The sequence below is a fragment of the Myotis daubentonii genome, chromosome 3 (assembly GCF_963259705.1).
Source record: "Myotis daubentonii chromosome 3, mMyoDau2.1, whole genome shotgun sequence".
Taxonomy (NCBI): Eukaryota; Metazoa; Chordata; class Mammalia; order Chiroptera; family Vespertilionidae; genus Myotis; species Myotis daubentonii.
Genome location: NC_081842.1, coordinates 6,511,000 through 6,525,728, shown reverse-complemented (window position 1 = coordinate 6,525,728; position 14,729 = coordinate 6,511,000). Strand labels below are relative to the sequence as shown.

Here is a 14,729-nt window from a genome sequence, read left to right as displayed (position 1 = left end):
GCTGGGGCTGGACCCCGGCAGGGAACACTCTATGTCTGCATGCAGAAAAATGAAGTTGGATCCTTATCTCATACCATACACAAAAGTCAACCAAAAATTTATTGAAGGCTTAAACGTAAGACATGAACTGTAAAGCTCCTAGAAAAAACAAACAAACAAACAAACACAGGGGAGCCCAGCCAGCATGGCTCAGTGGTTAAGCATCCATCTATGAACCAGGAGGTCACGGTTCAATTCCTGGTCAGGGCACATGCCCGGGCTGTGGGCTCGATCCCCCGTGGGTGGCGCAGGAGGCAGCTGATCGATGAGTCTCTCTCATTATTGATGTTTCTATCTCTCTCTCTTCCTCTCTCTTCTTCTCTGAAATCAATCAAAATATATTTTAAAAAGAAAAGGAAAAAAACACACAGAGGGAAATGATTTCCCCAAAAGCAGAGAGAAGAAAACCAAAAATAGACTAAGGTGGGACTACATCTAACTGAAAGGCTTCTACAGAGCAAAGAAACAATCAACAGAGAACCTACAAAATGGGAGAAAATCTTGCAAACAATATATCTGATAAGGGGTTAATTTTTAAAAAATGTAAGTAACTCCTACAATCAATAGCACCCCCCAGCCCCGCAAACACACACAAAAACCTAGTAACCCAAGTGAAAAATGGGCTAAACAGTTGGATCGTGATTTCTTCAAAGATGACATGCAAATGGTCAACAGGTACGTGGAAAAGATGCTCAACATCACGAATCATCAGGGAAATGCAAATCAAAACCAGAATGGGATCTCAGTCTGTTAGGATGCATGTTACGTATATAAAAAACAAAAACAAAAAAACCCAAGGCAGGTGGTGGCTAGGATGTGGCGCAATTGAAACCCTTGTACAACGTTGGTGTGAATGCAAAATGGTGCAGCCACTAAGAAAAGTAGTATGGAAGCTTCTCGAGAAATTAAAAATAGAACCACCATGTGATCCAGCTCTCCCACTTACACATATCTACCCAAAAGCATTAAAATCAGCATCTCAGAGATAGTAGCCCTCCTCTGCTCACAGCAGCACCAGTCACGCTCATCATTGATGTTTCTAGCTCTCTTTCCCTCTCCCTTCCTCTCTGAAATCAATTACAAATATATTAAAAATAAAAAGTGGGAGGCACCACACTTCCTGATTTCAAAATATATTACAAAGCTACAGTTTATTATTACAAAAGAATAGAGTGCTAGTACATGGACAGACATGGACGGAATAGAGCACAGGATGTGGTAATAAAGACAGATATGTACAGAATATAGCCAGGATGTGGTAATAACCGACATGTCCATGGCAGACGAGTAGGTGGAGAAAATATGGTATGTACATGCTGTCAGACGTTCAGAAAAAAACAGAAGCACAACCAGCAGCTCACCGAGTAGTAACCGGTAAGAGCGTATTGTGCGCACAGCAGCAAGGCAGCTTGCCACCCAGGGGCACTCGGACCCAAACATGGAGTGAGGCTCAGGGACACGTCGCCAAGCAGCGTGGAGTGAGAAAGCAGTGGCAGCTTCTTCTTCATGGTGATTGGTTCTAATATTAGAGTATCCTTAAAGCTAAGGAAATTGGTTAGTGGTTACCTCATGTCAATTTGGGGGAACAACTTAAGTTTCGTTTATGATTTTCAGAAGCAAGAAGAGCACGCCTGTGGGCACTGGCTTGTCTTGTAAACTAAGCTAGGTGAAGCATTGCCTGTGTGACTGATCCGCTTCTGTCTGCTCAGGGGATTCCCACGTCTGGCCCCCATTTGCGTTTGTTTGAACAATGCAATGGGATCTGAGCCAGCCTTTAAAAAGAAGACTATTCTGTCATATGTGACCACAAGCATGAACCTTGAGGACATTATGCTGAGGTGACAGAAGCCAGTCACAGAACAGACACTGCCTGATTCCACCTATGTAAGAAATGGAAAATAGCCAAACTCACACCACCCGAGAGTGGAATGGTGGGTGCCAGGATTGGGGGAGGGGGAACTGGGGAGCTGATAAAGGACATCACATTTCAGGGATGCAGGGGAGTGAGTTCCAGAGACCGCAGAACAACCTGGGGCCCACAGTTGACCTCACTTTTCCCAAACCCGTGAGCAGTGGTTTGCAAAGTGTGGCCCCTGGACCAGCACTATCAGCCTCAACTGGAAACTTGATAGAAACACAAATTCTTGGGTGCCACCCCAGACTCTGAAACCCTGGAGCAGGACACAACCAGGAGGCTTTGCTGCTCAGGACTGAGAACCGTGGGTTCGATTATCACAGAATCTTCTTCCCATTTAGCGAGCAGTTCCCTCTCCCTGCGGGCCCCCAATGCTATCGAAAACAGTCTGTTTCTGGAGTGGCTCAGTGGTTGAGCCTCAACCTATAGACCAGGAGTTTATGGTTCTATTCCAAGTCAGGGCACATGCCTGGGTTAGGGGCTTAATCCCCAATGTGGGGTGAGCAGGGGGCAGCCGATCAATGAATCTCTCTTATCATTGACTAGAGGCCCGGTGCACAAAAATTTGTGCACTCAGGGGGTCCCTCAGCTCGGCCTGTGCCCTCTCGCAGTCTGGGACCCCTTGGGGGATATCCACCTGCTGGCTTAGGCCTGCTCCTCAGGGGATCAGGCCTAAGCTGGCAGTCAGACATCCCTCTGGCAGCCTGGGAGCCCTCAAGGGATGTCCACTTGCCAGCGGGAAGCAGGCATAAACTGCAGTCGGACATCCTTAGCACTGCTGAGGAGGCAGGAGAGGGTCCCGCCACCACTGCTGTGCTGGCAGCCATCAGACTGGCTTGTGGCTGAGCAGAGCTCCCCCTGTGGGAGGACACTAACCACCAGAGGGCAGCTCCTGCATTGAGCGTCTGCCCCCTGGTGGTCAGTGTGTGACATAGTGACCCGTCATTCCCAGTCATTCTGCTGTTAGGGTCAGTTTGCATATTACCCTTTTATTATATAGGATGTTTCTATCTCTCTCTCCCTCTCCCTTCTTCTCTGAAATCAATAAAAATATATTTAAAAGCAACAACAACAAAAAAAAACAAACAACAACAATAACAAAAACGGTCTGTTTCTCCCTCCAAGGCGGGGCAGAGGGGAGGAAAGAAGGAGCCGCGTGGTGTTCAGGGAGTGCTAGCTCTCGGCGCACCGGGACCTTGGCGTGGGTCCTATCATTTAACCCGGAACGCGATCCTGTGGAGCAGCTGTGGAGCGCGCCCCGAGCTGAGGAGAAAGGCCGAGCCGCTGCCCACGGGCACATGGCGAGTAGCAGACCTGGTCTGCGCCCGCATCTCTCCTTCAAGCAGGAGTGGCCGCTGGGGGAGGGGCTCACTGTGCTGCTCCCACCCCGCTCAGGACCAGCAAGGTCCTGCAGAGCACGAAAGGGCAAAGGGCCCAGCTCAGCGGGAAAAGCCTCAGCGTCCTGCAGGGTCATTTGTATTTAATAAAACTGTTAGGGTCGCCGAAGGAAGAAGGCACGAGGCCAAAAGAGGTGAAGAATTAGGAACTGATTAGGTCCTCTGGCAAACCAGATGGGCTGAGCCCCAAAAAGGCGCCAGCCCCCAGGGACAGGGAGTCGGAGGTTAAAAGGACTGTGGCGGGCTTTTTCTGGGCGGAGAACCCTCTGGGTGGTCTGGATCCTGGGAAGGTCCAGAAGGGAGAGATAATGGTCTTAGCAAGCGGAATGTGGTCTAAGCGAAAGGGACTGTCCACTGTGCAGTGGCCTAAAGGTCCGTTCCCAGGGGAGGGGGTATCCATTCAATTATGTGATCAGACCTAACAAAAACCAGTTCCTTTGCAGGCTCTAACGCAGTGGAAGGAGTTCTAAAGCAGGTTTTAATGTGTGCCATTTACGATGATCAACATCGGTTTCTGGAGGCTCGGAGATCTGTTTCCGGTCCTGTCCCCTCCACTATTGCTTTGACCTCATCATCCTGGTCTATAGAAGTGGGAAGACCCTCACTTGCCATGTGCATCTCCTAAGATTTGATGGGATGCTAATGGGAAGGCGGGTGAAAACACGTTGGAAAACCCAAGTGCCCTACGCCCTTGGAACACCAAATTACAATCTTTAATCAGCACCATCATTACAGCCCATGAAAAAATGATTTGTTTCAATAAGCCAATGAATTTCACACTAAAAATAAAGTCGAGAGGTTCCACTACACTCTATAATTTATATGCAATTTGGTTATCATGTTGGCCAGTCGTGGTGGGGGTGGGGGGGCCGGCTCCCATGGAGTCCAGCTCCAGGGTCCTGCAGGCGCTCACCTGAAATACGGGTGCGTCTGGAAGAACATTGTTTCTTTCTTGGTGGCCTCCGCCAGGCTCAGCTTGTCGGTGATCTCCTGCTGGCCCCGGCACTTGACTATCATGTAGCCCTTCTTGAGGCGGTAGGTGAGGTTCTGCGCCACGTTCACCACATTTTTTTCGGCGCCCTTGTCCACCAGGTCCGGTTTGGTCAGGATCCCTGTGAGATGATAAGAAGGGCATGGAAAGGTCAGTTCTCTTCTCAAATACACTTGACCCCTGCGGGGCTATGGGATCCTCTCTTGGCGAAGACCGACAGAGCCTTCTGCAGCCTTGATTGCCCAGTGCCTGCCAGTCATTCATTCATTTCATCATCACCCCTCAGATTTGCTCCCCCACTCACTCAGTTCACCAACTGCCTTGCATAATTGACTTAAACGTTCACTGGGTGCCTGCTGGGTGCCAGCACTGGGCAGCAGCGTCGTCACAGGTGGCCGGCTCCATCACCATGTTCCTAAGAAGCTGCCCTGGTGCTTAAGCAGCTTAATTTCTCTTCTGTTCTATTACCAGAAGGTGTTATGTGGACTCACTACAAGGTTTGTGTGAGCACAGACCTTCAGGTGACTAACAGAGCCAAGTCTTGTCTGAATCTGTGTTTGCACCTTCCATTGGTAAAGGAGAGGGCCTTCCCCTGGGAGGGGAGATAGCAGCCGGGAATGCCCTTCCCTGGAACCAGAACTCATTCATGGAAGCCTGGGTCACTGTACTCTATTCTGAGAAAAGGGTGTAAGATCATGAAAATGGAAGCTTGCAATTCGAACCCCCCTGGCCGGGGAGACAGGGCCTTCTCCTGCGCCTCAGTTTGAAGCGCATGCCTCCAGCTACAGAATCAGCTCCTAGGCATCATGTAAGGACCACACTGTTGGGCCACAGAGAAGGCCACTCTCAGCAATGATTAGATGCTTGAATTTTTCCCCTTTTAAGTGTGCTTATTCCTGAATGCGTTATGCATACATATTAAATTAACAAATGCTTATTAAGCACACTGCTGCGGGTGTTGAGGAATGAGTAATACTGCATAGTTCCTGATTTCATGAATATCCCTCCACCTTCTAGTGGGAAAAAGCCAGATAAATTATCCTAGTAATATATAAGAAATAAACAAAAGTACCTAATATTGATAAGCGTCATGCAGAGAATGAAAAGAAAGGCAAAGAAATGACTACAGGCTGGGCGGCTGGACAAGTGTAGGCTGGCTGGACAACGAGGGCGTCTGAGCAGGCAACGTTTGGGCTGTGACCTGAATGAGAGGAAGGAGCCAGCCCTGTGGGTGGAGAGGGAGCTGGCTGACTGAGCTGCACTGGACAGTGGTGGACGAGGTGGGGAGTGATGGGAGCCGTGGTCCCAGGGGCATGCAGAAGCCAGGTCCCAGATGCGCTGTGGTCCAGGCACAGTGGTCTGGGTTTGACTATGTGAGACCGAAGCATTGGAGAGTAAAAGCAGAGGAGGGCATGGCCTGCTTTACAGGTCTAAGGCCAGGGGAGGGTGGACTGTTGTGGGCAAGGTGAATGCCAGGAGACCTGAGCATGTCAGCGTAGCCCAGGCAGGCGACGATGAAGGCTGGGTCTAGGTAGTGACTGTGGGGATGGAGAGGGGCAGACAGATTTGGTATTAGTTCTAGAAGCAGGGTCGCCAGGACTTCAGAGGAATTAGACACAGAAGCAAGGAGAAGGAGGAATCAAGAGTGACTCTGATTTGGCTTTAGACCCGGGCGGGTGGATGTGGGGCCGTGAAGGGGTGGGGAAGCCTTGGGGAGGAGGAGAATTGGGTTGGGGGAGGGTGATACCAAAATTAGTGCTATGGTCACAGTACCTCGGAGACACTTAATGGACATCCAAGTGGAGACATCAAGTCTAGGGAAAGGTAAGTTACAGATATAGACTTGGGAGTCACTGGCATGTAGAATGAATTCAAAAGCACGGACAGATAAGGTCACTTCAAGAGAGTGTGTTGATAGAGGGAGAGCTCAGAACCAAGTTCTGGTTTCCAATATTTAGAGGTCAGAGAAATGAAGAAGCAGCCAGCCAAGGTGACTAGGAATGTGACTTGCAGGTGGCCAGCGAAGGAGAGGAGAACCCAGGGAGAAACTGTGCGCACGATAATTCTTCATGTAACCCTCCCAACAACCCTAGCAAGTGGTTGTGACTTAGCACCATTTACAGATGAGGACCAGAGGCGAGGAGAGGTTAAATGCATTGCCCAAGGGTATGGAGCCGGTAAGTGGTAGAATGAGGATCCAAACCCAGGCAGTCTGTGCTCTTAAACCAAGTCCCTATAACGCCATGGAGGGTGACATTGAAGAAAGGACATTTAGGAGAACACAGTTTCCCACAGAGTTCTGCTTGAATTTAAATCCTGCAGATGCTGACGCTCCAACATTAGCCTGGAAGTGTGTTCACTGGGGTCTGGGACGGTCTTTTCCCTGTACCCAGGGGTCCTAGACCTGCGCTGTGTTATGGCAGAACTGATGGGCCGGTCACTTCTCCTTTCTGGGCCATTGTGGGTAAAGTAAAGCAGGTCTTGTCCCCATCCAGAATGGCTCATGAATGCAATGGGCGATGAGAAGGAGGGTGAAGAAGCACATTCTGGTGGCTCATCTAACCCTGATTGTGAGTGAAGATGACCAGCAGGGATGGACCCTGAGCCCATGGAGCTTGGGCTGGAACAGCGCTTGGACCTAGCGCAGGATGTGGGCATCTCTAATGGTGGACCTAACTCCAGGCCTTCCACACGGGCGAGGATCTCCCCTCCCTTCCCATCTCCTGGAAGCCTGATTCTTCCTTCTTACCTATGGTCCTGTCTCCTTCGGGGTCCACCTCGTGAGCCATGCTCAGCGCCTCTGTGGTGGCGATGTCCACGTTACAGGGCACCACCACCAAGTTGATGGTCTGCTGCCTCTGGATGTACTTCTTGATGAGTGCCTTGATCTGGGGCCACAGAACCACACAAAGGAAGAGCAGGTCTCTGATGACTCAGCAGCACATCATCATCGTGAAAACCAAAGTCATCCCAGCGCGTGACCCCGTTTTCACACTTCCGAGCCCTAGCTTGGCCTGTCCCCTTCCTTTGGAATGCCCACCCCACCTGCCCTTACAGAGTTCTCTGTTGATTTTTTCTTATTCCTCAGAGCCCATCACTGGTATAGCTTCTCTCCTGAAGACTCAATTCTTATGGCCCGATGCAACCTCTCCTTCCTCTCCAGATCTCTCCTGGAAGCCTTCCGAGATTATCATCCCTCTATTAGCATGATTTTCTATGTGCTGTACGTTCCCCAGAAGCCCAGAGGTACTAGGGAAGTCCACCCATGGCATGGATGAATGAGAACCCTCCTGGCGGGTGAGAAGTGTGGAATCAGTCACTGACTCCATAAGGAAAATGAGCGAATGACACTGCTCCTGGAGACACAGAACGGTGATGTGGATGTTGAGGAAGAAACCAACACTTCACTGCCCAAGATTTTTCCCAGAGCCTGCAGAGACCCCCTCAGGAGGTTCCTGCCACACCCCGAGTTTGGGTTCCTGCCACACCCCGAGTTTGGCTATGGTTGGCTTCCCCACCCTGGCAGTAATCCCCATAAAAGGGGAAAAGGGCAGGCAAGTGACCCTAGTTCCTAGGATAGAAGGGTCTCATCTTCTCCCCCTCACAAACTCTATCCCACCATACCCTGGACCCTACCCTTGCACCTGAGACCATCCTATCTCCCCGGCTCCCATGTGAGCTGGCTTAGCAAAGCTTGACAGAGCTAGTTTGGGGACAGGCCTTGCCCAAAGATCAAGTGTGACTCAAGCATCCCAGTAAGACTTTGCGCTCAGGCAGCCTTAAGTGGGAAGGTCTTTAGGAAAGAAGCATCAGGCTCAGTGGCTCTTGGTTTGTACTGGTCATTGCTGTCCTTGGCTGTCATCCCTCCCATTGTGCTGCCTTCTTGCTCCTGCCCAGAGATCACAGACCATGTTCTGATTACTTTACGTAGCGTTATTTTTTAATTGTTGCTAAAATTGGCAGATTTCATGTGAAAATTTGAATTTCTGGCATCTGTTGACTATCTCAAGACAGCCAACACTGGGCCCACAGTCTTTATTTTAGGTTGGATGGGAGCTGTCCCATGCACCCCCAGTCCCACCAAGTCAATTTCTCTTGTTTCCATGACCTGTCAGGCTCTACTCAGATCCTCAGTATAGGCCCCATTCCCAGGAGGTCTTATTCCAGTCTCCTTCCAGTCACTCAGAGTGAGGGCTGGGGAGGCACACCACAGCCCTTGGGGTGACTGGCAGAGGCCTCAAAGTCTTCCCAACTTCAACTTGGCCCATTCCCAAGTTCCAGAAAGGCTCACCTGCAGTCCGATGTCCTGGGGCTGGTTTCCCACAGCCACCCTGGCGATGCCAGGAAGATCAATGAGGGTCAGATCCGGAACCTCGGGGGAGGTGATCTCCAGATTGATGAGCTCATGGCTGATGCCAACTCCATTCCCGGCTATGGTGTTCTGGGCTATGGAGGCCAAGAGAAGAGAAACCCAGAGTCCAAGTTAATGACCCACCTGAGAAAAAGCAGTTGTTCTTGAAGGTGACTGTTGGTATTCAGAGTATACGAGCTTCAGAGAGTCCCAGGTGCTTGGACACATTTCACAGAAACCTGCGGATTGATCTCAGGCCACTGAGGTGGCCGTCCGTGTATTCAGGGGTAGCATGTACATACACTCAGAAATCCTAGAGGAAAACATCTGATTTATTCCCATTGGCATTGTGGATGGGTTCTGTTCTCTTTATGTTTTTAAATATTTTTCATTGGGTATTCACTGAGTGTGGTGATGGTTATGTCCACAAATCCTTCAACATCCCTCTCACCAAAAGATGGAGCCTTGAGTGGGGTCAGACAGAGGGACTTATGTCTCAAGAATAGATAAGGTGGAAGCGACAGTGTGATGAGGTCATTAAAGGCATCATGGCTTGCTCCTACTTTCTCTTGGATGGTTCACTCTGGGGAAGGCTAGCTGCCCCATCAGAAGGCCACCAGGCAGCAATGGAGAGGTCCACAACAGGGCGGGACCAAGGCACCTTTGCCAGCAGCCAGCAAGAAAGTGTGGCCTCCTGTAATGGCCATGTGAGGGAGAGTTCACCAGCCCCAGTCGAGTCTTCAGATATAATTCAGCCCCAGCCAACATCTGGCTGCGGCCTCACTGAAAACCCTGAGTCAAAACTATCACTGCTGTGTCCAATTCCTGACCTCACACACTGTGTGAGAGAATATCTGTTTGTGTTTTAATCTGCTAAATTTTGGAGTAATTTGTTATGTGGTAATAGAGAACTAATAGAGCTATGTATTACTTCTATAACCAGAAAAAATATATATAAATACAAATCTATACTAATAAAAGGGTAATATGCTAATTAGATGGGACGTCCTTCCGGACAAAGCCACAGTGGCGGGGGCCGAGGCAGAGGCGGTTAGGGGTGATCAGGCCAGCAGGGGAGAGCAGTTAGGGGCAATCAGGCCAGCAGGGGAGAGCAGTTATGGGCGATCAGGCCAGCAGGGGAGAGCAGTTATGGGCGATCAGGCCAGCAGGGGAGAGCAGTTAGGGGTGATCAGGCCAGCAGGGGAGAGCAGTTAGGGGCGATCAGGCCGGCAGGGGAGAGCAGTTAGGGGCGATCAGGCAGGCAGGCAGAGTGGTTAGGTGCGATCAGGCAGGCAGGCAGGTGAGTGGTTAGGAGCCAGCGGTCCCGATTGCAAGAGGGATGTCCGACTGCCTGTTTAGGCCCAACCCCTGAGATCAGGCCTAAACCAGCAGTCAGACATCCCCAGAGGGGTTCTGGATTGGAGAGGGTGCAGGCTGGGCTGAGGGTACCCTTCTCCCCCACATGAATTTTGTGCACCGGGCCTCTAGTACAAATGTAAGTGTGTGTGTTCCAGGGCAATATTACAGTGTCTTCTGTCACTTTATATCTATCTGATTCTTTAACACACACATACATATACATAAACATACACTAACACGTATAAATGCACACACTAACACATAAACATGTGACAAATACCACAATGAAATTCCACTGCTAGGTGTGTTCATGGCAGGGTAGACACATATCCCTCCAATCCAGGACACCTGACACAAAGCCCCTCCGCCTCCTTCTGTCCGTTGGAAACCAGGGCTAATCTGAAGGCCTGTGGTCAATCTGGAGCTAAGCAGACCCCCGAGAAGGGGGATCCTCAACTGCCAGCCACCCAGGCCCCATTGCAGGGACCACAGAGAAGCCCCCGGGGGCAGGACCCCTTGGCTAAACAAGATCATGTAAGCAAATGCGGCACATCAATAATATGTGTTGTTTATCTTTGGTCATAGACTATTTTGCAGCCACCCTATGGTGCTGTCCCTTGCGGGTAAGAGGTATTGTGGGAAGGGAGGAGGAAAAGAAGGAAGTGTTCCTGGGAAGTAGAAGGGAGAAAACATGATTTCTTCTCTTATATTCTATCTGAAAATGGATTATTTCCTATATAATCTCTATAGAACACTTAAAAGATCTCTTTTTGAGAACTATATACAACTTATCATATACTAACACATACCCCAAACTATGCATGTATAATGCACAGTGACTTACGACTATTTTACTCTGATCCCTTTAAATCATGTAGCTGGTCCTGCTCTGGTCAGGGTTTCTCCAAATGTAAGTGCATGTGACCCGTCAGGGGCCTGGTGAGCACCCAGATTCTGACTCAGCAGGTCTGGCTGTGGCCGGAGATTCTGCAGTTTCCAAAAGCCCCAGGTGGCGGCGCTGCTGCAGACCAGGAACCACCCTGAGAAGCCAGCATGTAGCAGACCTGTAAGCATCTTGAAATGAGTCGAAGCCTAGGGTGGCCTAGGTGAGGGGAAGGCACGTAGAATCCCCGCACTCAGGACACAGAGGTCATTGGTCACCAGTTCAGGGGAAGCATGAGGCCTAAGGGGATGCTGCCAGTCCCTCACCTTCTCCGGGAGGGTACCTGTGTTCTCCACACCTCCACCTCCCTTCCCCTCTCAGAACGTGCCTTTGCATCCTCCCTGGGACAGAACCTGAGTCCCGGGACACCATTCTCCCTCCAGCAGCCTCGCCTGGCGGTCACCGCGTCCACACTGGCAACAGGAAACTCACCGGACCAGGCGATTCTTTTGTGGCCAATTCTGCCTGACAACGGCTTTGGGCCTGGGGAGAAGGTCCCTTTTGATGGACCCCAAAGTTTTAGGTAAAGGCCTCCTTGGAAGGTTGGGTGGTTGTGACCTCCAGGGGCACTGGTGCTGTAAGTTAGGACAGAGCCGCCCCAGGGGCACTGCAGGGGTTCTCCAGGAGTGGAGATGAGGAGAGAAACGCTGGCCCCTTTCTGGGGCAGCACCGCAATGAAATCTGTGGGCAATCAGACATTCCACCTGCATCAGGGACAGCCCTCATCTGAGCAACAGGGAAGCAGGGGAGCCACAGCCCCAATTCATTGCCTGATCCCTTAGGGATAGAACCAGGAGCGTGTGAAAAACCAGGGCTGCGCTTCCAGAAATGCTTCCTGCTTTAGTTATCCTTTCACGGAGGATATAAGTCAGTGTAACATCTGTACAGAAAATCACTCCTTATCTAAGTGTGCGGCTTGGTGGGTATCCCGGCTGAAAACACAGGTGTGACCCACACCCGGAGAACACACAGGCCTGGCCAACACCCGGAGAACACACAGGCCTGGCCAACACCCGGAGAACACACAGGCCTGGCCAACACCCGGAGAACACACAGGCCTGGCCAACACCCGGAGAACACACAGGCCTGGCCAACACCCGGAGAACACACAGGCCTGGCCAACACCTGGTGGAGGACAGAGCCTGGCAGCCCCCTGAAGCCCCTCCTGCTCTGGCTGGTCCTTAGCCCCCACCAAGAGTGACTACTATCCTGGCCACAACCTGCATCCATTCCTTTTGCCCATGTTCAAACTCCATATGTGGTTGAGCCACTGAATTTGCTGATAATACGGCATTTTCGATACAAGAACTACAGTTTCACGCGGCCCCGCCCGATTATAAATGGAATCCTAAGTGCCCCCTCGCGTCTGGCTGTTTCACTCAGGTTACGTTGGTGAGTCACCCACATCGGTGCCTGTGGCTGAGGGACCTCGCACTTGGGTCAGGCCCCCGCTGAGGGACATCTGGGCGTCCTCGGTGAGCGGCTCCACAGCAGCGCTGCCATGCACATCCTAGAACCTGTCACTCGGGGCCGTCTGGCAGGGGGGTGCCCAGGGGCGAGCGTCCTGGGTGCACACCTCCAGCCTTGGTGGATATTGCCAGTCTTCAAAGTGGCTGCACCAATGACCCCCACCAGCAGCAGAGGGGAGGCCAGGGGCTCTTCTGCAGATGCCTGGCCTCGAGAGCTGGCTTCTCACACCCTTACCCAGGGCCTTTCCCCAGCGCGCACCCACGGAGCTCAGGACAGTGGCAGCGAGCACTGCGGGGCAGGAGGGCGCCAGGCAGCCCCAGGGCTGGTGCAATTTCAAGCTAGGAAACTTGCCAGTGGAAGGACTCGAGCAGTTTCTGTATTGGGGCGAGCACTAGAATTGGGGCCCGGACCTCTCCATTTTGGAAGGGATCCCTCCGGTGAACCTCCAGGTGCGGGGTTCTCGGGAGCTGAGCCCAGGACGTCCTGTGAGGGCCTCCCCCTCGGATGCCGAGTTCTTCGTTTGCTAATACGAAGAGCCTCTCCTCCTGGACTGAGGTAGTCACTGCAGAGATTCTTACTATCATCAGGGTCACCGTTTCTGCCTGACTGACACCAGAGTGAGAGCAGGCAGGGGAGAAGCCACCGGGGGGGGGGGGGGGGGGGCAGGGCTGGTGTCATGGGCAGCAATGACTGCCAGGGCCCCTCTCAGGGTGTGGAGTGGGCTCAGGAGCCTTGGAGTCTTTTTATCGTTCTGTCATTACCTAACATGAATCGCGGGCTTTGGTAAACGGTGGTCAAAGGCCTGGTAATGGCTGTGCCTCCAGAAATGATGGGGGGCTGGGATCTGTTGGGGAGGCTGCGTGGAGATGTGGCCACCAAGTGGCTGCTGGGGTGAGTTTAGAGCAGCGACCCAAGACAGCGGTGACCAGGACAGCCAGGGGGTAGGGTGGAGTCCTGTGGGGACACTTCCCAGGGTGGGGGAGTTAACTGAGAAGCAAAGAAAGAATAGGAAGGGGGTAGAAGGGACAGTGTGAGAGGCAGGGGCATCAGCAGGAGGAAGCACATGGGAAGAAGAGAGGGCGATCCCTGGGAGGAGGAGAGGGTGCTCCCTGGGAGGAGAGGGCGCTGCCTGGGGGGAGAGGGCGCTCCCTGGATGGAGGAGAGGGTGCTCCCTGAGAGGAGAGGGTGCTCCCTGAGAGGTGGAGAGGGTGCTCCCTGGGAGGAGGAGAGAGCACTCCCTTGAGGAGCTTAAGAAGCCCCAAGCCCAGGAGGAGCTGGAGGAGGCAGGACAGTGAGGGGAGCAGCCCCAGCAGCAACCACAGCCCCAGGCCTCACCTTTGTATATTTCCCTCTCCACCTGGGAGGGGTCCTGGAGCTGGAGCTCTGTGCTCCGGTAGCTGATCTTCCCCGTCCACAGGGACTGTCCCGCCACCTGCTTCTTCAGCTTCAGCACCAGCGGACATCTGGTCACGATTCCTGAAAGACAGGTTCCCGAACCCGGGTTTCCTCTAAAAGAAGTGTCACAAATCCACCTTGGGAGACCGGTCTTGGAGGTGGTGTGTGTGCCCGGAGCCCACCCTGCCCCCGGGCCTGAACCGTGAGCAAGCCTGGGCCTGGGCCATGGACAACGTCCCTGCGCTGAGCCGCCCCACCTGCGACCCCCGCCTCTGGCTCCCGGAGCCTGGCCCCTGGGACTCGGAGGGTCCCAGAGCTGAGACGGGCCAGGAACGTGACCGGGACCGGGCCTCCAGGACCCACAGTCCCCTCGAGGGGAAGCCCAGGGTGCCAGGCTGCACAGCCCTGCAGTTCCTGAACCAGCCAGGAGGCGCCAGCCCCAGAGGGGACGGAGGGACGCGGGCTCCTGGTGCTGCGCTGAGCCCCAGCCGCCCGCACCAGCGCCCAGCACGCAGGCCGCACCCCAGGAAGTGGACAGAAGGCAGCCAACAGCTCGAGGAGCCGCACCCCTGGGGACCCCAAGACTGCCCTGTAGGCAGCCCTGCTGCTCCTTTCCCTCCTGCGGAACGCACAGACTTTCCTGGGACAGATTCCTCCTGAGGGCGGTCCATAACGTGCTAAGCACTGTTTACATGAGCTATCTACGTGCCCAGCAGTAGACAATGGGATAAAGAAGTTGTCGGGCACATTGAATGTTTTTTATAGAAGACTAGAAGCCCGGTGCACAATAATATGTGCACTGGTGGGGGAGGAGGTCCCTCAGCCCAACCTGTGCCCTCTCACAGTCTGGGACCCCTCGGGAGATAACC

At 52.7% G+C, this 14,729-nt stretch overlaps 1 protein-coding gene across 1 annotated transcript in view; it reads right to left on the bottom strand.

The window, feature by feature from the left end:
- Window positions 1-14,729, bottom strand: part of MX2 (MX dynamin like GTPase 2) — a 37,680-nt gene that overhangs the window by 13,124 nt on the left and 9,827 nt on the right. Inside the window, exons 4-7 of the mRNA XM_059686500.1 lie at window positions 13,801-13,941; window positions 8,634-8,788; window positions 7,092-7,230; window positions 4,265-4,463 (exon numbers count right to left, since the gene is read on the bottom strand). Coding sequence (XP_059542483.1) covers window positions 4,265-4,463; window positions 7,092-7,230; window positions 8,634-8,788; window positions 13,801-13,941 — 634 coding nt within the window. The remainder of the gene's footprint in view (window positions 1-4,264; window positions 4,464-7,091; window positions 7,231-8,633; window positions 8,789-13,800; window positions 13,942-14,729) is intronic.